General features: G+C 42.4%; 1 protein-coding gene across 15 annotated transcripts in view; it reads right to left on the reverse strand.

The window, feature by feature from the left end:
* DST (dystonin) overlaps positions 1 to 24754 on the reverse strand; it is a 435873-nt gene that overhangs the window by 244798 nt on the left and 166321 nt on the right. For all 15 annotated transcript variants that reach the window (XM_074348964.1, XM_074348971.1, XM_074348950.1 and 12 more), the window contains one exon: positions 9001 to 9062. In XM_074348964.1, coding sequence (XP_074205065.1) covers positions 9001 to 9062 — 62 coding nt within the window. The remainder of the gene's footprint in view (positions 1 to 9000; positions 9063 to 24754) is intronic.

Raw genomic sequence — 24754 nt, forward strand, 5'->3', positions numbered from 1 at the left:
CTACAAGAACCGGGAAAACATGAGAGGGACCAGAAGGATGACAGGAACGTGGTCCTTGCTGAGCCACCTGTTGACTTGGGGCCTCGGCTTCTATACCTAGAATGAAACAGGGGTCCTCAGCTTTAAACGAAGGATGTCATCACAAAGTTCTTTCTCTTCCACACTGACTTTCAGCTCGCTCCTCACAAAGCAACACTTTTACTTCCCTATCTAGGGTAGTCAGCAGGTCTATGTTACACCAAAAATGAAACAAAACAAAACAAGCAAACAAAAAATCCGCCCCCCACCACACACACACAAAACCTAGAAAAAAGTCCTCACCAAAAAAACAAAAACAAAAAAAAACCTAAAAACAAAAACAAAAAGAAATTCCCACCAAAAAAAAAAAAAAAAAAAAGAAACCAAACAACAAAAAAACTGAAAAAAAAATCCCCACCAAAAAAAAAAAAAAAAAAACCTAAAAAAAAAGAAGAGTTCTATATTATAACCTAGGAAGAAAAGCTGCGTTTGCTTTCAGAATCACTCATCCAGCAGCAAACCCCTCAGTGGTCTGAGGGGAACAGTGTATCAGACACTGAGATACACTGTTGAGTGAAACAGACACAGCCCTGTCCTCACGCACGTCGGGACGCGGACATATTTTCTGATGTGAAGCCCTATGTATCATGATTTAGACTACGTTTACACCACTGATCAAAGTGTTCAGTTTTTCTTCTTTGAAAATGCCTTAGTCAGTGCCCTTCTCCGGCTAAAAGGGTGACCCTTCAGGAACGCTGCTTGGCTTTTTCACATATACTTTCATCTGTATCTCTAAGTTCTTACAAAGTCTATTGATTAGAGAAGAATGCAAATAAAAATTTATGGCCATTTAAAGAGGCCAAACCATAACGGTAAAGGACTTGAAGTAATGCTGGGGGAAATTAGAGCGGGGGAAGAGCAATGCACCTGTCTTCTCCTGACTTCTCTGTCTTCACTTCTTGATCATTCTTCAACCATTTGACTGTCTAGGGTGGCAAGCTGTGCAGTATGATGTAGTTTTCCTGCGGACCCAGAAGGACCGAGGACTGACTCAGCTCTGCCACATCCCGCCCCTTCAGGCTGGGCAGGCACCCGTCTTCCCTGAGCCTCCTGAACATCACTGGTTATGCAAGGATTCAGCCAGACAACCTGCATACTGCATCCACCCAGGATCCAGCCCAGAGCAGGCACTCAAAAAATGGTAGTGATGGTAGCAGAAGGAACGACGAGAATAAGGAAATCAAGAGGAAGAAGAAAGTGTTAATGGAGGTGCTGGGGATTGAACCCAGGACCTCACGCATGCTAAGCACACACTCTACCACTGACCTATACCCACTCCTCAAGAGGAAGAAAAAGTATATTTGACCACAAGAAGGAACTAAAGTTATCTGATGGAATCACTGAGTAAAATTTGGGGGTTCTTAATTCGAAAAGGCAGTTCACCATTTTTATCAATAAACACTAAAATCACTTGTAATTGCTCCAACGACTCTCACAAGGAGAAAGGAAATGGTTTGTCTTCTTGCCATAAATTAACTTGAAGTTCAAAATATAGTTTACTATTTTAAAAAATATTTTTAAATTGAAGTATAGTCAGTTTACAATGTTGTATCAATTTCCGGTGTATAGCATCATGTCCCAGTCATGCATGTACATACATAGATTCCTTTTCATATTCTTTTTCATTATAGGTTACTACAAGATATTGAATATAGCTCCCTGTGCTATACAGTAGAAACTTGTTTATCCATTTACATATAGTAGTTAGTATCTGCAAATCCCAAACCCTAATTTATCTCTTCCCACCCCATTCTCCCCCTGGTAACCGTAAGTTTATTTTCTATTGGACTATTTTTTTAATTCATCAGGAATTTATCACAAAGAAATCATTAATTTTCACAATGAGAAGATATTCAGAATTTCTCAGTCCCAAGCTACTGTTCATCTACATGGAACCACATCAGACTCCTCTATGTTCTCTCTTACTGTCTTGAAATTGTCAAAATTACCAAATCAACTATTTTTCACATTTAGAAAAACCTGATTTGCTTCTAAGTCCTACACTTTGGGCCTTTACCCAGACATTTCCCAAAACAGCTATCAACCTTTCCCACACTGGATACACTATCTCTTATACCACAACAGAAATAACTCACATGTCACGTCGTATTTGTAAAGATATTAGACCAAAGTCCAAAGCCAAGCTCAGCCTCCCCCTCTAGGTTTAATTGCTCAACTCCAAATTCACCCTTAAGGTTTTAATGCAAGATCTGGAGTCGGGCAGACGGGGGTGTAATCCTCACTCCCTCCTCAGACAGTTGTCCAACCTACGTAATCCCTCTTAGCCTTATCTTCCACACGCATCCTGGGAATTATTACCCACATGACCTGGGGAAATTATAGACCCTCTCTGGGCATCAGTTTTATCATCTGTAATGCGGGGAATTAAGAATAGTCAGGACCTGCCTGTAAGAACTGTTGTGAGAGTTAAATACATTAAGACATGAAGTGACAGGTCCTGACACGTGGTTTGCTCTCAAATAGTGTCAGCGGTTAACGTTACGATCATGATCGGTGTCAGTACTAACACTGTGAAGTGCCTACCATGCAGCAGAGAGGCAACAGCTACTGCTGTTTTCTAAACCTTATCAGCACATTTGTTGGTTAGATCAAATGAGACTGATGGTTCATTACAGTATTTATCATTTCATCTACAACCAGTGCTCTCCTAGTCTGGCCCCAGCTCAGCAGTATCAGCATTTTGGGAGAAACCCAATTTCTGGGAAGTTGTTAGAAACGGAACTTTTCAGGCCCACCCCCAGATCCAGTGAACCAGAAGCCCTTGGGAGGGGCCGGATAATCTATTTTAACCAGCCCCCCATGTGAATCTGATGCAGCTGAAGTTTAAGAACCACGTGTGTAAGTCGAAGGTCTTGAAAAACTATCTGATTTGCAAAACTTCAGAACCAAAACCTGCATTATCCTTGCAGGAAACGTATCTCTCGTTAGCCCTTTGCAAAGTCAATGCTTCAAAAATTCTCCTATCTCACCTGTGCCCAGAGCTGATTAAGGGACTCACAAAACATGCAATGGGCAAGAGCACAGAGCAAACAGCTTTTTTTCTGGTCCCTAAAAGTCATCACTGTGTTCTCAGCTTGGGGACTTACATTTCCTTCCAGCCACCAAATCACAAAACAAAGAATAGTGTGAAAGATTCAATGCAGCCAGGAAGTTGCTGGCTTCACAATGTGCATAGGCTATCTATGCCATAAGTAAGTCAAGCCTTCCAAAGACCAGATGGGACAGAGATTAAAATGTAATAGTCAGTTAGGTGCCTCCCGCACGGTAACCAAACAGGTTAGTAACAGGGTGTGGTTCAACACTGGAATCCAGGCCTCTTGGTCTCCAAATACATTTGCATATCAATAAAGTGAAATTTAGACTGAACATCCTATTACACAGCGTGAAGGAATAAATTGACAGTACAGATAACCAGTGTTGAAGGACATATTTCCACTCTAAATTGGCAGTTACGTGGATCCAATGCAAGGAAGACACACTATATGAACTTCTCCAGACTCCAACCTGGTAAAAATTGTTCCTCCCCTTACATGATTTCTCCTGAATGTGGCTTCTCAGTCATGGCTCAAGTTGTAACTCTGGGTCCATGCAAACAATGAATTAAAAAGAATCTTCTAATCTGTAAAGGGTTCAGGAAAACACTGAGAAGGTACTTAGACCTTGGGCACCATCTGTTACATGATCACCTTACAAAGTTCTAGACAGCAAGACAGAACTGCGCGTGATCAGTCGTGACAAAACTAAATAAAAGTAAAACACAAGTTTATACTGTATAGCACAGGGAACTGTATTGTATTATAATATCTTGCAGTAACTTACAATTAAAAAGACCATGAAAACAAACATATGTATGTTCCTATATGACTGAAGTATTCTGCTGTACACCAGAAATTGACACATTGAAACCTGACTATACTTCAATAAAAATATATTTAAAAAAAAATTTTTTTAAATAGACCATGCTAAGAATTTGTAATTTAATTTTAAGACCAGTAGACAACCATTAAAGGGGTTTTTTTTAAATAACATTTTTATTGATTTATAATCATTTTACAATGTTGTGTCAAATTCCAGTGTTCAGCACAATTTTTCAGTCATACATGGACATATACACACTCAGAGAGCCCAGAAATGAACCCACAAACTTTTGGTCAACTCATCTTTGACAAAGGAGGCAAGAATATACAATGGAATAAAGACAGTCTTTTCAGCAAATGGTGTTGGGAAAACCGGACAGCAGCATGTAAAACAATGAAGCTAGAACACTCCCTTACACCTTATACAAAAATCAACTCAAAGTGGATCAAAGACTTAAACATAAGACAAGATACAATAAACCACCTAGAGGAAAACATAGGCAAAACATTATCTGACATACATCTCAAAAATTTTCTCCTAGAAGAAATAAAAGCAAGAATAAACAAATGGGACCTAATGAAACCTAGAACAAGCTTCTGCATTAAAGGGTTTTAAGTAAAGGAAAATAAATAAAACAAAAACAAAAATTCAAAATCAAAATAAATAAAACTAAAGAGTGACATAAGATCTTCTAGTGTATAAAGTACCACAGGTAGAATGGACATAAATAAATACTGTAAAATATGGAAGAAGGCTGTAAACTGTATTTTAGAACGATTCTCGGGGGTAAGATTTAGCTAACTGAAGTCTGTCACGGGTATTTCCAATAACAATCAGCTAATGTTTTAGTACTATTATTTAAATTACGCTAAAGACTAATCTGTAAGTGTTGCTGACAACAACAGTTCACCTCAAGAACATGATATTCAAGGTAAATAATCCAGTGTATCCAGTGTGTGAGGAGACTTGTCGAGGCAGCAGATGTGAGTGTGTTAACTAGACTTTATTCTTAAATCTATTCCGAAGAGTGATGAATCAAAAGGGAAAAGTTCTCTGCCAGACAATCAGTTTAAGGACAGTCTGAGTCACACAACTGAATGAGCAGACCGCTAAAATTCAAATACGTTTGGAAAAAAGCCACAGACGTCTCCTCACCAGCAAAATATACGTTTTAATTAAGCAATCTGTTTACTTTCAACAAATGTAATTTTAGCTCTGATAAATAAAATAAGGCTATATTAATTTTTTTCTGGAGAAAAAGCTCTATTAAAAAATCCAAACCAAGTATTTTAAGGAACAACGTTTACACATATGGTCATAAGCGTAACTTAAGCAATTATCTAAAAGTGCCACAATGTTTCCTTTTCTCAGTCATACAAACTTTTAAAAATCAACCACACCATATGGAATGGCAGAAAATATTTGCAAACTATGCCAATGACAAGGGCTTAATTTCCAGAATATACAAACAGCTCATACGAGTCAATGACAAGAAAACAAACAACCCAATCCAAAAATGGGCAGAAGATCTAAGCAAGCAATTCTCCAATGAAGACTTGTAATGGCCAATAGGCATGTGGAAAAAAAATGCTCAATATCATTAGTTATTAGAGAAATGCAAATCAAAACTACAATGAGGTATCACCTCACACCAGTCAGAATGGCCATCATTCAAAAGTCCACAAATGACAAATGCTGGAGAGGCTGTGGAGAAAGGGGAACCCTCCTACACTGCTGCTGGGAATGCAGTTTGCTGCAGCCACTATGGAAAACAGTATGGAGATTCCTCAAAAAACTAAAAATAGACTTACCATATGATCCAGAAATCCTACTCCTGGACATATATCCAGAGTGAACTCTAATTCAAAAAGATACATGCACCCCAATGTTCAGAGCAGCACTATTTACAACAGCCAAGACATGGAAGCAGCCTAAATGTTCCCTGACAGATGCCTGGATAAAGAAGTTGTGGTATATTTATACAATGGAATACTACTCAGCTGGACAGGGGAGCTGCGGCAAGTTTCCCCTTCCTTAAGTGAAGGAAGCACACCCTCACCTGAGTCAGCCCTCCCAGGGAGCTAAGCCAAGGGCAGAGTCTCCAGAATTTGGTCCCAACACACAGAACTCCAGGGCTGTGGGGGGTGGCCCAGGACACGGGGCAGACATCCCTCGCCCTTTCCTGCTTTGAACTCCCCCTTTCTTCTCTCTTTTCTCCTCCAGCCCCTCTTCCCTACGGTTTAAGGGGAAGGACTACAGTTAAACTGACAAAACAGACCAAATATGCACAGAATGACCCAAATGTTATCTCGGTGATTTGAGTCCCACTTTTCTCCTCTCCTTCCGCAGCCATCACTCTTTCACTCTGTGTTGACTCACTTCTCACGGTCACCCTTTCCCTGAACATTCATACAACGTGATCTCATTTTATTAAAGGCTCTTCAAATAACAGACTTTTCATTCACGGAAAAGGGACACGGTCAGGCAAGAAAGATACGGGACCTGCTTCCCTCCTGTCCCTGTTCCTCCCTGAATATGTTCCCTATTTCAGGTGAAAGATGGCAAAATCAATACAGGAGAAATATCTAATATTAAGATTTTTATCTAAAATCCATATACTTATTTTATAGTTCCTGCTGATCGGATGATGATCAAATGGCCACCTACAGCGAAAGTGTCCAGAATTTCTCTCATCATCACTTGGGTGGAACGCAGAGAGGCTCACACGAAGGCCGAACTGCCTCTGATTAATTCACAACACGAGTCTAAACAGCCTGGTGTCCCAGAACGTTTCGGGATGTTTAATTATTTTTCTTCACTTGAGGTTAACGCGGTAACTTCTAGCCATAAAAGTATAGAAGATTTAAAAACCATGTTCTCCCATGTTTGAGTTTTGTGTCAGAAACTTGAGAGCACAGCTCTAAGGATTACAAGGCAAGGCTGCTTTGAGCTGATTCCACAGCAAAACGGAACAAGAGGCTCAGGAGCGACAGTGAGGCAGCCAAGATGGCCATCCGGCTGTCCCCCTCTCTAAAGCAGCTCTTCGTTTAGTGGGAGTAAATTTTAACTTCTGACCTACTTCAAGAAACAAATAAGCTAATTTGATTAAAACCCTAACCAAGTGGACTGGCATCTAACTAATGACCTGTGCATAACATACTTACTTTCCTAATTCGTACTATGTTGCAGCGAAAGGAAGCCTTAAATCTTTGAGATTTGTCTTCTGATCAAAGAAAGAGGTCACATATTCCAGGTAAATCGAGATTTGAAGCCTTGCCGTCTGACTCTGCGGGCTATGTGTGTGTAACCACTGAGCTACACCACCTCGGAGGGCTGTCGGAAGTGAGTTCACATGCGTAATGCGGGTTACACACGATGAGAACACGCCTGCCAGGCACCAGGATGCGCCCTAGGGGTGAACAAGGCAGCCTCTGTCCTCAAACAGCTCAACCAGTGTTTTGAATTTTTAGCTAAAGGCAGCCTCCTAATGCTCATTCACCCCAATGACGGGCCGCTCCTAGGACGAGTGGTCCAGCCCGGCACGCCAGGGTCACAGCAGATCCTCAGTGGACACCTGTCTTGTGCCAGCTCCCAGGGGAGTCAGCACCAGCACCCCGCACCCCCACCCTCACATCAGCGCGTCTCTGCTCCAACCCGTGGAAGAGTCCCTCTCCCATGATATACGTGGAACACGCAGGGTGAGACCAAAGCCTGGGGGAGAGGGGGACACTGCTGGTCTGCCTTCATTAGAATTCACCATATGCTCCTCCCAAGAGCATCGTAAGGCAGACGGTCTCCATCTTTTATCTCCCGCCAACACCCCAGAAGATTCAGCCCCCAAAAGTAACAGAAGCTCCTTATGGAAGTGAGTCTCAGATGGCGTCGGGATGGCATGACCTCCCTGAAGGACATGTCAGAATCTGGGAAAAGGATTTTGTCAGACAGTGACGAGAGAGAGGACTAAAACTTCTCTCAGGCAATTCTGATATGCCTTCTGAAATAAACATCACTTTTAGAGAAGGTCGTTAGGTGCTGTTACATTATTAGCACCATCCCTCTATGCTCCATGCTGGTTTAAAGGAGATCTGGAGGACCGCTTAAGAATATAACATTAAAATAATGTTTCTGCGGGAGAAAACGCTTTCCAAGTCCCAAACAACAGACTTAACACAGTACCTTCTCTCCAACTTTAGGACTGTCCACAAAAGGGGGAAAAAGTGACTAAGAGTTCATTGTAATACGATAAAATAGATTTTTTTAAAGTTTCTGCTGTATAGCATAGAGAACTATGCTCAATATCTTATAATAACCTTTGATGAAAAAAAAAAGAAAATGAATATATGGAAAAAAAGCTAATTGTGAAATTCCATGCGCTCTTTAGTTGAGATTTAAAGAACACCTTCGGTCGGATCCAGTAATTCCATGAAATTGTATGTAAATTTTGTACACGTGTGTTTTTTTTGGAGAGCTTACATCAGCTTCTCAGTGACCGGTGGCACACAAGAATCTTAATTTAAGAACCATGACCATTAACTGCTTCACAGAGACACAAAGACTGAAGCATCACTTTTTGGGTTGTACTAAGTACAGGAAATAAACAGAGTCTAGGCTTCTGTCTCTATAATCCAACCTTATTCCTACCTAACTCTGCCACCCACATAAATCTGATGCCAAAACTTGGTTTGACTCTTCAGAGGAAGGAAAAAACTCTTACTGAGAATTGCAGCTTTTCTGTGACCAAATAAATCAATATTTACATATTCCTTAAACTGCTGAGATTTTTTTTTTTTGAGTCCTATCATGGAGAGGTTTTACTAACGTCGCAGAATGCCCTGCAATCACCGCGTACCCATCCTCCCGCCCCGCACCATTACCCACAGGCCACACACCAGATAACTACGGATGCCTGAAATGCACGTGAAATACGCTAGGAGTTAACCTTTCCAGTTGATAGTGATAGTTTCAGGGCTATCCAATCAGGAACAGCACGATACTCTACAGGAGGTAAACCCATCCCCAGATGCGAAAGAAATATGCACTGACCTTCATGAGATGCTGATTGATCCATTTTGTAAACGTTTTCTTTTGAACTTTGTCCCGTTCATCTGCAAAAAAAAAAAAAAAAAAAAAAAGATGTAAAATAAGGAAGTGTGAGGAGACTTTCACTGTGACTACGCACACAAACAAAAATAACGCGTTTCAAACTCCTGCTTAGCGCATGTGAATTCTCTTGTTGAATTCTGTGCGTTAAGGCCACCCGTAAGGAAGATCGGACTCTTCCCAGGGTGGCATTTGGCCATGTCGCTCCACTGAGGGAATGCCCTCTGCAGCTCTGCTGCAGAGCGCCCCCCTCCCACCGCTGCCACCACCGGAAGTGTCCTTGAACTTAGCATCCGTGAACTTCCTGAAGCACCTGACCACATGCTTCATCCCATCTGGTCTTCACAACCACAAGAGAGAGGGGGAGGCAGGGTCACTGCCATCTCACAGAAGAGGAACCCAAGACACCTCGAAAGGTGAAAAGACTCAGCCACGATCATCCAGCAAGACGCTTAAAGTTGCAATAAAAGGCAGGACTGAATCCAGGTCCCCTGGCTGGAAGGGGACACTGGGCTAATTACTGACCATGCTGCTTCTCTCCGAGAGTCCCCGTGTTGAACTGTCCGGTAAAAACGAAACGCCCCCAACTAGACCCTTGCCCACAGAGAGTGACACTGTCCTGGTTACTAGGCGGTGCAGAGAGGGGGTGAGAGGAGGCTGGTGATTTAAGGAGAAACAGTCCCAGAATTCATCACGTTACTATTTCAAAGTCTGCAACATCTAGAGATGCGTTTGAAGTCACGCCCCCTCGGCCCTCCTGCTCCCAGGTGGCTTCCTGTGGTCCTGTGTCCTCCCTGGCTCTCTCTGCATCTGGGAACAGTCCCTCTCCCTCCTCAGTGGTCCTCCTTCCTTCCCCTCCACAGTCCCACATCTCCAGCCCTTCCCTGGGGCCAAACAGCTCTCTCTCTTCATCTCTTTCACCCTCATTCTTCATCCCGGAGCCCCTAGAAACTACTTTAAATGGACAAAAGTTTCTTTGAAAATGCCTATTTTAATTATTAAAAGTATTTACAATAATTTCAGTATAAACCAAAACACTTAACTATGTCAACTGGGAAAAATACTGGGAAAAATACTGGTAAAATGAGACAAAGGTTACTAATATTAATACCAGAAAAACAAATAAAAAAGGAAAAGATGAACATCTTAAAGTATAACTGGGCAACAGCGGCAATGAAAACGTTTAAAAATTTATGAAATGAAATTAATGAAATTAGTTTTAAAAATGAAAAAAAAAATTAAACGCCCTCAGGTATTCAACCTCACTAGCAAATACTACAATAAAATAATACAAATAAGCTTTTCAGTCGAATTGTCAAGATTTTATGAAAAAAAGGTTCACATTGACAAAGGCATAGGGAACAGATACTCGTATTTTGCTAGTGGAAGTGTAATTTGGTTTCAGTCTTCTAGATCTGCACTGTCAATCGTAGCCACTAGTCACATACATGGTTACTTAACTTTAAACCAAAATTAACTAAAACAAAATAACATTGAACAACTCAGTTCCTTGGTTACACTGGCCACAATTCAAGTACGCACGAGCTAACAGTCCAGATACAGAACATCCCCACCATCGCAAAAGTCTCTATTGGACAGCCGTGCTCTAGGACAATTTGCCAATAAATATCAAAAGCCTTCAAAATATATACGCCCCTTTCCCAGCAAGTCCACTTCTAACATTTATCCTAAAACTGTAATTAGGGCTGTGCACAAAATGTATCTATGAGGACATAAATCAGAATGTTATTATTTCAAAATGAAAGTTTTGAAGGAAACCATAAAGGTTCCATGATAAGGAAGTAGATACATCAGTTTGAGGAAAGCAACCCCATGGTTCGTTCAAATTCGATTCTCTGCAAGGCTACCCAGTGATGGCATGTTACTAGAGCTGTCTCCCCTCTAAGGGCAACATGAAAGGGCAGGGGAGGGACCACGTCACCTCGTTTGTATTTCACAAGTATTTCTTCTTCAAAGTCCCCCCTGGAAACCCTTTCCACTTCTTATCCTCAGGAAGAACCAAAAGGCACCTAAACAGAGCCGATCGTTTGGTACTTACTGCCTGTAACAAACTCCTTCTCAGTGCCCCAAACGTCTCATCTCATTCTTGACTTAACACTGGGTATTAAAAATTGGAGATGTTGACCCGGAAGATAGAAGCTTGCTACATTTTAATATAAATACTCAGAACTTTGTTCAAACTGTTCAATCTGCCTGAGCCCCAATGTAAAATCCGCAGGCACTTTGCATATAGCTACTCTGCCAAGAACAATTGTATCAATCATTGTTAACCAACATTATCATCCACAAAATATTCATTAATTCCCTCTTTGGCCGTATCGGGGCATGATCTATACCTCAGTCGTCTAGTCTACCCAGTAGTAGGTGCCATGATGCTTTGATGCACTCAACAAACATGCCCATGATGTGAATTAATTATGCTTCCCAAGGATAATCCAAGTCAGGATAACAAGGCATAATTACTTATATAGATACAATACGTTACTACATCTCTTAAAGTAATGATGATGTAGTGAATGTCTTTCAGCCTTGCTCTTCTTAAAGAGTTCAGAATGAACCTCACTAACTAATTAGTATGTGAGGCAAGAACAAAGAAAGAGAAGCAGTCTATTAGTGCCAGCATCCCTCCCTCCCACCCTCATCCCAGCATCTACCCAGTCCTTTGATGAGCCCAGCACCATGGGATGCTGGGACCATCAGGCTGGACAGAAAGAGCAGCTGGTCCTTGCTCCCTGGAGCTCGTCCATTGGAGAGGGCACCTGACACAAGCAGTGTGACGGGCAGACAGCCGGGCAGAGGGCGTGCACTCACCAGGCAAGCGGCACAAGTGAGAGAAAGACCGCCCTGCCAGGGGCAGGCGGATGGGGCTCCAGACGATTAGCAGGGCGGAAGCCAGCCCTGTGCAGGCGTCTCCATCACAAAGACGCCCTGATCTAATAACTTCAGAATGAAAGAGAGCCCTCGCTCGAACCCACGTGTTATGACTCCCCCCAGAGTCACTTTCATACCCCCAAGAACTACCCCCTCAACTCCGTCTTTCAAACGGAAGTGCCGAGCACACGCCAAACACAGGCAGATGCTGGGGAACCTGGCCCTCCTGCTGGCTGCGGACTTTGGACCAGTGAGTGCAAACGAGGGGACCTCCGCAGCAAAGTCTAGCACTCCTGCCACATTTCAGCAGCGTTTTTCTAACCAACAGCAAAGAAAACAGAGTGGGGGCGGGGCGGGGGGAGTACTTCCTAGGTAATGTCCGTATTAGCACCATCCAATTAATAACCTGGGACCCTAACGTTAAATCATCAAGGAAAACACATTCAAGTGTATTACTAATTAAAAATCCTTACAGTTCAAGAAGAGACAGCTTCCATATCAACTTACAAAACATGAGACGAAGGCATCCCTGTGGCTATCTTCTCAAACTTTATGAATTCATTAAATCACCATGTAATAATATGAGCTCTAACGAGTTTACTCTGTCTCATTACATTTAACATATTGTGTGTATTACAGAAACTCCTCTTGGTATATAACAGTTAATAAAATATATTTGTTTTCTTTTTTTTAAATTGAAGCATAGTCAGTTACAATGCATCAATTTCTGGTGTACAGCATCCTGTTTCAGTCAAACATATACATACATGTATTCATTTTCTTTTTTTTCCATTATAGGTTACTGTAAGATACTGAATATAGTTCCCTGTTCTGTTTTCTAAATTAATTTTTAAAAAAGAAAAAACTGGTCCTGTATTGTAAGGAGCATGAAGAATAGAGCATACATTCTTTAAAACTAATCACTTATTAATTTCTTAGCCACATAGTATATCGAGAAAGCTGAGCTAATCAAATAATGAGATTCACTGAAATAATACAACCATAAAAAGGCTTTTCTGAACCCTGAGGTTTTGCTGTGGTGGTTGTTCCTGGAGGCTCAAAAGCACTGCTGAGACTATTAGATGGGTGCTAACCATTTGGCAGGGAAATACTGAGGTAATATCTGGGGCTTATGATCACAACTAAACCACTGAGTAAGGTACAAAGACTAACGCTAACTATGAAACACATGATTCAGAACTTCTGACACTGGTTTCTGGCCGTAACACCTAATCTCCTCTTTTAAACATGATAAACCCAGATGAGTGCCCTTCAGTTACACCAAGGGAAGTTCTGGAACACTCAGGCTCCCACGACCTACAGTAAAGAGAGGAGGTCACGTGGACTTGAAGGGCTCAACTTGCTTCCGAAAAGCAACTTACAATCAGGGAATCATTGAAGTCTAGGTGGCTGTGATTCGCCACTTTCCATACACATTATTTCAAAGGGGAGTATTCCAGGTGACACTACCTAATTTTCCAATTACAAGTCCCAGAATGGTTCCCTGGTTCATTTCAGTGAGGGATGTCTAACACCGAAATGTGTATTTAGGGCAACTTTGCTAAGACAACAGAAAGGAAAAATCACTCCTGAGATTGTAACCGATTCCATTGGTTTTACAGATGATCCAATTATTTTTCTCAATGAAGTTTTATTACGTTCCTCTACTGGAAAATTATTTCACTTACAGAGTATGTTTTAAATGGAATATACATTTATGGTCACCTTATAAAGTATAATGTGGCCGACAGATAAATAAGAAGGTCCTGCTGTAAAGCACAGGGAACTATATTCAACAGCTTGTAATCACCTATAATGAAAAAGAATATGAAAAAATATATATGTATGTATAATTGAATTACTATGCTGTACAACAGAAACTAATGCTATGTTGTAAATCACCTATATTTCAATAAAGTTTATTTAATTTTTAAAAATTTTTTAAAAAGGAACTTCTTATCAGGGTAGCTATGATAAGAAAATACATGAAAAGAAAGTATAACGTGGCTAAAAATCCTGTAATGACATAGAACACAAAGGATAACAGAATTTGAAAAAAAAAATTAAAAAGTACCAAAAAAGCACTGAGTATTACAATGGACACTGGTTTTCAGTAAAATCCATTCAAAGTTAAATCCACTTAGTATCACTCACAAAATAACTATTATTTCAACGCATATCTGATGCCCAAGAAAAGGAGGAATGTTCTGTCCGGGGAGCCTCAGGCTGTCCCAGCAGCCTGTCCAGATTTCTGAAAGGTGCCAAACTCCCTCTGTGCAAACCAGCTCAGGGACGGCGACTTCCCTCTCCCAGTTCTGAAACACGAAAGTCAGGGGACAGGTGGCACTACTAACCCATGCAGCACATCAGCCCCACCAGCCTCGCATTCCAGTCGTGGTCGTCTCTCCAGACCTGCCCCATCCTCCAGGGCAAATCTGTCCCGCAGCTCCCTGAACTTTCCATGCAAACTCCGAGGTGTCAGAGTCCTGTTCACTTTCAGAGTAGAAAGGAAAACACAGACTAGACACGCCCACTGACCAGCTGAAAACCAGTCAACTCTCCCTTTTAGACAAACATTAGAGAAGCCAGCCTCCTCCACCTTCCGCTACTGCTAAGAAGAAACTAAATGATCTGTTTATTTCTCCTTTTAATCTGAAAGCGGTTCAAAGAAGCCCCTTAAAAAGAGGGTTCTGATTTCCTAATTTTTTATTTTTTCAACAAGGCAAACCAACAGGAGGTCAGATTTCAGGGCTGCACTCTCATCACATTCCCCCTCTAGCCCCCCAGGCGGGATTCCTGGGGAATAAAAACCAACAACCAGCTCAGCCCGTTTAACTCATCCCTGAAATGTGCTCTGTGAGGGTGGCTTTTGGAAGCCGACTTTACAGGCTTGACATGTCTCCTTCGGGGAGAACACTGCTATCAAAATGTGTGCCTTTGCGTGTATTTCCCCTTGAAGCTCACAACAGCTCTCTGAGCTGGGCGGCACCTCTTTTCTCTTTTTAAAGATGCAAAAAACAAAGTTTGGGGAGATGAAGAAACTAGCCTGAGATGCCACCGCCTACGTAGAATCTTAAAATTTGATTTCAAACCTCGCTTTTTTCCCTACACCGTCGAATAATAGACAGGAAAAACAAGAAGGCCTCCATTTATGAGAATCTTGCTTCCGAGCATGAAGGAAACAAAACACGTCACGAAAGGAGAATCCTTGTTCTAAGGAAGCACCAGCCCAGCAGCCTCATCACTCCTATGTTTGTCTGAGACATTAGACAAACAGACTTGCCCGCACAGAAATTGTACAAACAGTAACTCCACAGACATCAAACAAAAAGTGATCACTACTTATATTTGGCAACGTGGCAGCAGCAAACTGGATCAGGTCAAGGGAAAAGACACTGCTCAGTTAACAGTGGCTTTGGACAGTGCTTTTTAACATCTAAGTATGACTTCGAACTCAACGCTAAATAGACTGTAAATGACAAAATGATACCAACTTCTGCAGAAGTATAAAGTGTTCTGCACTTTCCCTCCGTTTCCAGCTGCCTGTCTGAGAGCCCCCTACCTATTTCACTGAAAGAGGATGATTATAATAGCAAACATCCGAGAAGTACGAGCTCTGTGACAGGGCCTCTACTCGCTTACATGCAGGTAACTCACAGAGACTGCACATCATCCTCACACATCCCATAATGAGATGATGCTCACTCACAGGACCAGAAACACAGAGAGGTTAAACATTTGCCTAAGGTCACACAGCAGGGGGTGGAGCGAAGATGCAGTTTGCAAAAGCATACCCAGTATTATAATTTCATACCTGGAAAACAAAATGCTAACTTAAAAATAAATAAGTTAAACAACAAAAAGGAAAAAGTGAGGCTTGGTGAAATCTTGAGAGGTGAGGATACACAAGACATGAAATTCACTTTCTGCAGGTCAGTGATCCTCAGGAGTAGTGGAAGGGTCATCAGAGGAGGTTTACTAGATTTACTAGGAGGTCACATCAGAATTTAGGACCAGGATGAGATTTCTGCAATTATTAAAAAAGGTCAGGTGTGAATTTTAGAGAAGACTGGGAAACACTTGGCAAAAGGCCCTATCTACAAAAAGAAAGAGAGGGAGACTAGAAATCTCTTTCATTACAGGAGCAAAACTGGCTGGAAGAAGTCACTGGGATCAGTGAGAAGACCAGCTCCTGAACCTGATGGACAATGTCCAGCTGTGACCCAGGAGCTGGGTGACAGGGGTTCAGACCTGCGGCCATGGCCACCCCTCGCCCCCCTCAGCCCCCCAGGTCCCCTGTTACCTGCAGCCTCCCCCATCACTGGGGACCCCACGCCTCACCCCAGTACAAGTCTTGCCCACTTGACAGGATTTTCACCCACAGTGGCCTCGGCCAACATCACCCAGGACTGGAGGTTACAGACACGATGGGTAAGAGATGGGGGTCTCCACTCCCACTCAGGTTGAAAACTTGTACCAAAAACTCCCACAGAAACATCACCATGTTCCCATGAGTACAAAGCTACAACTGACATGCATTTTCCGGTTAATCCGTTGATCTATGTGTCCTGTGTCTGCAGGACCATCGATATACAAGAAGAAACTTAACATCTCCAAGCCAAGATACAACGCCACCACCATACTTTGTTAAAAGCAAGATTCTTTTCAGGAATATTCCACCAAAATTATGCCATTAATTTATTCATCATAAAAAAAAAGTTTGCAAAATATTCCAGGACCACAGATGAAAGTATACCAATGTTATTTCCCAGTGATTTCTAAGCTTAGTCTCAACTGCCAAGCCCCATATACGTCAAGCCTAGAGCTGGTCGTCCAGTGAGTCCTGCTCTGCCTGGCTCTGCCATCACTACTTTTCCCAACAGCAAATCTCTTGCATGGTGCAGAGACACAGTTTCACACTCTGCTGGAGACAGACCCTCTCATTTCATTCCCAAGGACCAGTTCTTGGCTTAAACAGCGTTCTTCCTCTTCTAAGAGAAAGAATAGCAGAAAACGTTCAAGGGCTGTCCTTTTCTTATCACTGGTTTTATCAATTTAAAATTCCCAATGTTAAATAAAGAAGTAAATAAATAAGCTTAATTACCCCCCCCAAAAAAATGCTTAAAATTTTTTTGGAAAATTATACAAAATTCCCAATGTTGATGATTTGCTTAGGTTTCATTTTCGTTTTTTTATAACTATTATTTGTTAAGATCTGACTCTAAATAAAATGAACTTTATTTTCTGTTGATCAGAGCATAATTAATCTACTGCTTCTGTGCTAAATCCAAGTATGGTTGAAAACTACATTTAAAAGGGAATTACTGGATAAACAGTAAGTTTATACTGTATAGAACAAGGAACTATATTCAGTATCTTGTAGTAACTTATAGTTAAAAAGAATATTAAAATGAATATATGTATGTTCCTATATGACTGAAAGATGGTGCTGTACACCAGAAATTGACACAACATTGTAAATTGACTAGACTTCAACAAAAATATATTAAAAAATTTGCAAAGGGAATTCTTGGCATATCTAAATTCTAATCTTGATAAAGAAGTTCTTCACATGTTCAGAAATCCTTCAACCTTCTGCCAAGGAAATGAAGACAGCGTAAACAGGAGACGGAACAGACAATGCATCTCTGACACACAGTATTATAAACCCTTCCGATTTCTGCTCCCTGGCAGGACATGAGGAAATTATACAATATTAGAAATGAGAATGAGAAGAATTTAAGAGAAACCATTTAGAAGAAAATACAGGAAATTATGTTTTAAAAATAGTCGGGTAGGAAGAAAAGTGTTATCAAAACTCGTTACAAAACCCAAAAGAAACTGAACATACAATGGCTGACAAATTTGAGGAAGCTATAAATGAAGTTAAAAACCAATGATGGGCAGGGGAGGGTACAGTGGTAGAGCACGCGCTTAGCATGCACAAGGTCTTGGGTTCGATCCCCAGTGCCTCCATTAAATAAATAAATAAATAAACCTGATTGCTCCCCCCAAAAAACAATGATGGACAAAGAAAATATATGCTACATATATAATACACACCAAGACCATCCAAAATGGATGGATAAATCCTGTCAGTAAGAAAACAAGACAGCCCCTCCCCAAATGATGCAAGCATACAATTCAAAGAAGGAACGCAAATGACCAATAGAGATTTGGGGGGCTGCTCCCCCAGCCTTCCAATCCGGAAAGGCGCCGAAAGCAAGGGACTTCCCACTAGCATAAATGTCTAAGAATGACAACAACTAACGCAGAGACAGAATGTCCCAAACAACACTGGTGGATGTGTACAATGGCAAAAAAAAAATTCTGAGGGCATTCTGGCAGTATTCATTACACATTAAAATGCATACCGTTTTCAGGGGAGGGTATAGCTCAGTGGTAGAGTGCATGCTTAGCGTGCATGAGGTCCTGGGTTCAATTCCCCAGTATCTCCATTAAAAATAAACACATAAACCTAATTAACTTCCCCCCCCCCAAAATGCATACCATTTTATGAACCAGCAATTCCACGTGGAGGAACTCTAAAGAAATGCTTGCATATATGTGATTCACATAGGAAGACACGTACTATAGCAAAATATCTCAAACCATTTAAATGTCAGTCACCAGGAGTCTGGATGATGAATTATACTTCACCCATCTTACAGAACACTAATAAGGGGAAACTTGCCCAGAGCGACATAAAAAGATTCCAAGATACACAGTTAAGGGGGAAAAATGCAAAATGATCAATATATATAAAGTCCATCAAATGGAGAAAGAGCACTTCCGTCAGAAGAGTAGCTAGAAGGGAGGGGCGGGTGTGATAACTTCCGATTTCTCTTTCCAGATGGAAGGGTGCAACCCGTTACAGGGAAGATATGTTTGTGCATTACTGTTAACAAGGACTGTGCGGAAAAAAGTGTTTCCAGGGTCTGTATTCATTTCTGTGTTTCACTCTCTGGTAGACTCTGGAGAAGACAGAGACAAAAGACAAAGGCCAGAGCACGGAGCACCCCCACTCAGATGGGAAAACAGAAACACCTCAGGTGGGGGCGATCTGCTCTGAGGCTGGGGTGGCAGAAGGGGGAGAGAGGAGGGAGGAGGGGAGGGGGAGGGGAGGGGACAGGAGGGAGAAGGAGAAAGGGGAGGGAGGAGGGGAGAAAGGTGGGGGGACGGGGAGGGAAAGGAGAGGACCGAGAGGCTGGGGGAAGAGGTGGACCCAGATAGCTCTAGGAGGATGGCTGCCCAGGCTGGGATCCAAAGTGATGAGGCTTTAGTGAGTCTCTGGGAGGAGAATCAGTAACTGAGAATATATTCCGAAACTGCCCTGCCCGGAGGGTATCCTCCTTTCACTTCCAGGGAACGAAACACAGCGTGGTGTTGCCCTGGTTGTCATGAACCCAGAAACAGGACAAGCGTGGAACGTGCTAAATAAGCCGAGGCACATCTGGTGCAGAACAGCAGATCCCGCAAATCCTCCCCGCAGATGCGGTTTTGCGTCTCTCCCGCCCCGCCCCCACCCGGGATCCGGGATCCGGGATCCGGGATCCGGGATCCGGGATCTGGTCACACGCCCCACGGTCAGCGTGGCGGCTGCGGATCCACACACAGCGCGAGCCCAGCATCCGATCGCCAGTATCCGCGGCCGGAACAACGAGGTCCTATCGGGCTCTGCTCTGCAGAGGAATTTACTGGTACCTGTGCTCACGACTGGCCAAGAATTGAATATAAAACTTCCCGAATCTTGCTTCTAATCTGCTTTCTCCTCGCTGAGCACCCTAAGGACACGTGAGCATGAAGGTGCCGGTTACGCTGGGGGACCCTGCGGGACTGTGGACGCCGGGCACCGTCAGGACGGAAAGTTTCTGCGATTCCGTCTGCTACACTGACTTCTCTCTCGTCCACGGAAATGACAGGGTGACTCATATGCACAGCATCTGCACTCCTCTGACACGGCCAGGCCAGACAGCGAGTCAGCGGCAGGGATAAAGAGGTGGGAACACCGAAGCCGACGACCCTGACCCACTGGAAAAAAATGTTAGCCTAGGCTCCTTTCGTAAGAAGATAGCCTCCTACCCAGTTTTTACTTAAATGTGGGGGTTTACAGCTCCATTACAGAAGCACCAAGCAGGCTTCAGAAGCCCCACATCAGGTGACCCACCCCAGGTGACCCATCCCATCCCGGAGGGGCTTCACAGCAGCTGCCTCTGTGGCTTCCACCCCCCACCCCCATCCCTCCACCACTGCACCCCCACCCCATCACCCCCACCACTGCACTCCCCACCCCCATCCCCACCACCACTGCACCTCCCCACCCCTCACCTCCACCCCCAACACCCCTCCCACAGGTGCTCCCAGGAGCACTGAAGAACAAAAGGAGAGGCACACAGATGACTAAGTGTCTGGGGTGCCAGAAGAGGGCTCCCCGAGGCTTACTTCCTCATGCACAGAGATCTTCAAACCTGTCTTAGCCATCCTCCCAACCTGCGCTCACCCAGAACAACACGGTAACACAGAGATCAAGTGGCTCCAACTGAAGTCAGAGTAGCAAAGCGTTCCCCCCGTTACCCACTATACTAGAGAGTAGCTCCTTGGGCTGGTCATTCCCACTCTCCACTTTCTACAGAACCCTTGCCTTGTCCACTTGCTTTTCTTCCTTGAAAACCAAAGGCCACATCTGAAGAAGTGGATCCTCTTCACAGAGATTCTTCCCCCCATTTTTAAATACTCCTTGCACCTTTATCATCTACAATGAGAACAGTGGTCCCCCACTTTGCAATTCCACGACCCCTCCCACCCATCTTTCTGAGAAAGCAAAATGTCCATCCTAGCCCCTAAAAAAAACACACATATATATAAGCAAATAGTCAATGCATACTTTCATTAATGATAAATTATATAATGAAAAATAAGGCTCATAAAGACAAATTGGACAAGCGTGTGCCAGTAACAGCACATGGTCACAAGGAAACTCCAGCTGACTGTGTGAAAAACAGGCACCCTGGGGTGTGCTGATGGGAGACCCCACCAGTATTATCTTTGGGAATTTGACATGAGTGATAAAGAAGCTTTTATTTTTTAATTTTTTTTCTATTGAAGTATAGTTAGTTAACAGTGTGGTGTCAATTTCTGATGTACAGCACCATGTTTCAGTCATACATGTACCTACATAGATTCCTTTTTATATTCTATTTCCACTAGTTACAAGATATTGAATACAGGTCGCCGTGCTATACAGTAGAAATTTGTTGTTTATCTATTTTATATATAGTAGTTAGTATCTGCAAATCTCGAACTCTCAGTTTATCCCTTCCCACTCCCTTCTCTGCCTCCCTCCCCGTCACCGTAAGTCATATGCATGATATCATATGGTATTTTTCTTTCTCCTTCTGGCTGACTTCACTTAGTATGAGGATCTCCAGGTCCAGTAAGTTTTTTAAATGTTCGTAACATACATGTGTTCTGACTCAGTAACTACGATGCTTGGCATTTATACAGCACTTCTGCACCAAGAAGTGTAAAGTTAACCTTATACTTTAAGCATTTTATATATTAGCTTTGCTCCACCTGCACAGTGGAGGACACTGAGGCACTGAGAAGTCATCTGGCCAAGGTCAGAAAGGAATACAGAAAGCAAGAAAAATAAGGTTATCTGCTTGCCTCCTGTCCCTGTTTCTCCCTGAATATGTTCAATATTTTGAATGAAGAATATAAGAAAACCCACACAGAAGAAATATTCCTTTCTAATGTTAAGATTTTCTGTCTAAAATTCATATACTTATTTTATATTTTCTAGTAACTGGATGAGTAGAGAATCTGAGACAAACCAGAGCAGCTGTACTCTTGACCACGGAGCCGCACCACCTCTGGAATAGAGTCTGCGGAAAGTCTAAAGTCCAGACTGCGATGTATGTCAGAAAATACTCATCTCAACGTTAAATATAATTTTTTCCGGATAATAAATACTAAAAATTTATAAAGGTATTATTCCTGATTACCTATTAACAGAAAAATGTGACTTAGTCTCAAAATCTGAGGATTGAAAAGCGATCAACTCAGTCACGGCATGGCCGTAAAAGGACCACACTTTCATGCAGTAACCACCACAGCGTCTCCATGACAACATCAGTATTTTTCTTCCCATTTTCCTTCGGGCATCCTTGTGAGAATTTTGTTTTGGGAACCCTTCCATCAGCACAATACTTCTTTTTTAAAATGTCCTCAACCTTCTCTTCCTCGCTGCTACTGGCGTCATCTTTTATTTTTTTAACTTTATGTATTTATTTTACAATATCGTATTTTTAAAACTGTAGTACAGTTGATGTACTATATTATATGTTGCAGGTATACAATATAGTAATGCACAATTTTTAAAGGTTGCACTCCTTTTATAGTTATTATAAGATATTGGCTATATTCCCCATGGTGTACAATACATCCGTGGAGCTGATTTTACACCTGATGGTTTGTAGCGTTTCTCCTCCACCTCCATCTTGCCCCTCCCCCTCCACTCTCCCCACCAGTTCCTTCTCTACATCTGTGAATCTGTCTCTTTTCTATTATATTCACTAGTTTGTTATATTTTTTTTAGATTCCATGTGTCAGTGATATCTTACAGTATTTGTCTTTCTCTGACTTATTTCACTTAGCATAATGCCCTCCAAATCCATCCATGCTGTGCACCAGAAACTAATACAACATTTTAAATCAAGCAAACAACCCATTTAAAATATAGGCGGAAAAACTGAACAGACATTTTTCCAAAAGAGGAAATGCAGATGGTCCACAACAACACGAAAAGGTGTTCAACATCACTAATATCAGGGAAACGCAGATCAAAAATCACCATGAAACACCATCTCACACCCGTCTGCTGCTGGTGTCATCTTAACCATGTGTGACTGACACTGAAATTCCAGACTCAGCCAGACTTTTCCAGAGCCGAGGAGTCTTTCCCAGAAGACAAGCTACTGGGTTCCCCTGCCCCCGGAGACCAGGGCACCAGCACGTGGCTCCCTAGCCAAAAATCAACAGAGCATTCAGCCCCTCTGCCTGGCTGCTGGAAGGAAATGTGTAAACTAAGATTCATTTCATTTATAAAGTACTTTCAAGGTCCCTAAGGCCAGAGGTGTTGGCTCAGGGATCTGCATCAGCTCTAATCTCGTCCTTAAAAAAATGGGGGTGGGGTGGCGGCGTACAGAAACGAGGTTAGTTTAAACTTCAGACATCACCTGACACCTAGAGACTAAAACACTCAGAGCAAACCACTAAAAATACACGCACTCGGGCTCCACTTTTTTGGTATGCAAATCTCTGTAATGAACTCAATTCATAAAGGCTTGAACTGCATCTCCTATGAAGCTTAGATTTACATGCACCTAAAGGTGGTATGAAACATCCCACTATTTCCAAACCTACTTTTTTTTTTTTTAAATAGGCCAGACTTTTTCAGAAGGTAGCATTCCAAGCATTCAACCGAGCACCTTTTGAGAATCCACGGCAGGGGAGCAGAATTTGCCAACCCCCAAATGTCTCTTTGGCATGTGGATTATTTCCAGCTGAAAACAATCAAGGCCCAAAAGACTCAGGAAGAAACTTTGACCCTCCTCCTAACTGAAGGATTTAGATAGAGGGCCTGTTCCCAGAACAGCGCTATCTGCACCAGAGCTATCTGCAGAGAACATGGGCTACGTGCAGTCGGGCCTGGAGATCAGAGTCCACGCTGTGTTCCACTGTCTCTGCCTGGCCCAGCAAACACTTACCCACCGAACATTCGCTTTTCCATCTTCATGTGAATTGCCTTCCTCCCGTCTGAAGTCCCAAACCACTTCCCGCAACATACTCTTCTGGTATTTGAGGTGAGGTTTTCAGCAAACTGAAGGCAAATTAGCGTTCCTGGTCTCTCTCCCATCTATACCTGGTATTAAACTGTTGTCTGACTTTTTCCTGTTAATCTGTCTCGTGTCAATTGAATTCTTTGACCAGCCAGAACCTAGCGTGGTAGAGGATTATTTCTTCCTCCCTAGAACCACACAGGGCCAGGCAAGGGCTAGGCTTGAGTCCCACAGCCCGCCTCCATCCAGCAGGAAAGAGGCTTGAAAGCTAGAATTGTCCACATTGTGTAAGGAACACTACGAAAGAATGATGCAAAAGGCCCTTAGCCTGACTGGATTTTTTAAACTGAGGTTTAACTAACAAAATAAAATAAATAAACGTGAAATGTTCAATTCAGAGAGTTCTGATGTTTTTTTTTTTTTCTTTTCAGTTTTCCTGCTTGAGTTTTGTGGGGGTTTTTTTAATTGAAGTATAGTCAGTTACAGTATGTTGTAATAACCTTTAATGAAAAAGAATATGGAAATGAATCTAGGTATGTATATCCATGACTGGGACACTGCTGTATCCAGAAACGGACACACTGTAATTCAGTCTTGACAACTGTTTGTATCCTATACCCAGAACCCCAAGATGTCAAACATCTCCACCACCCTGTACTCTCTGCAACCCAGTCCCACATCCCTCCTGGGGGCACGTGACTTTTATCATTAGAGTTCCACTTGTTCTAAAATTTCACATCAAAAGAATCTATTTGAGTCTAGCTTCTTTCACTCAGCATAACATTTTTTAGATTCATCCATGCCACTCCACGTATCACCCATTATTCATTCCGTGTGATTATGGAGAACTGTTTCACTGTATGGACAGACCAGTTTGCTTATTTATCCACCTGCCAGTGGATGTTAGGCACTTTCCAACTGTATAGTAGCAATTTGTGCTACTAGGAATAAGGTTGAGATTAATC

Source organism: Camelus bactrianus, chromosome 20, assembly GCF_048773025.1.
Source record: "Camelus bactrianus isolate YW-2024 breed Bactrian camel chromosome 20, ASM4877302v1, whole genome shotgun sequence".
Lineage (NCBI taxonomy): Eukaryota > Metazoa > Chordata > Mammalia > Artiodactyla > Camelidae > Camelus > Camelus bactrianus.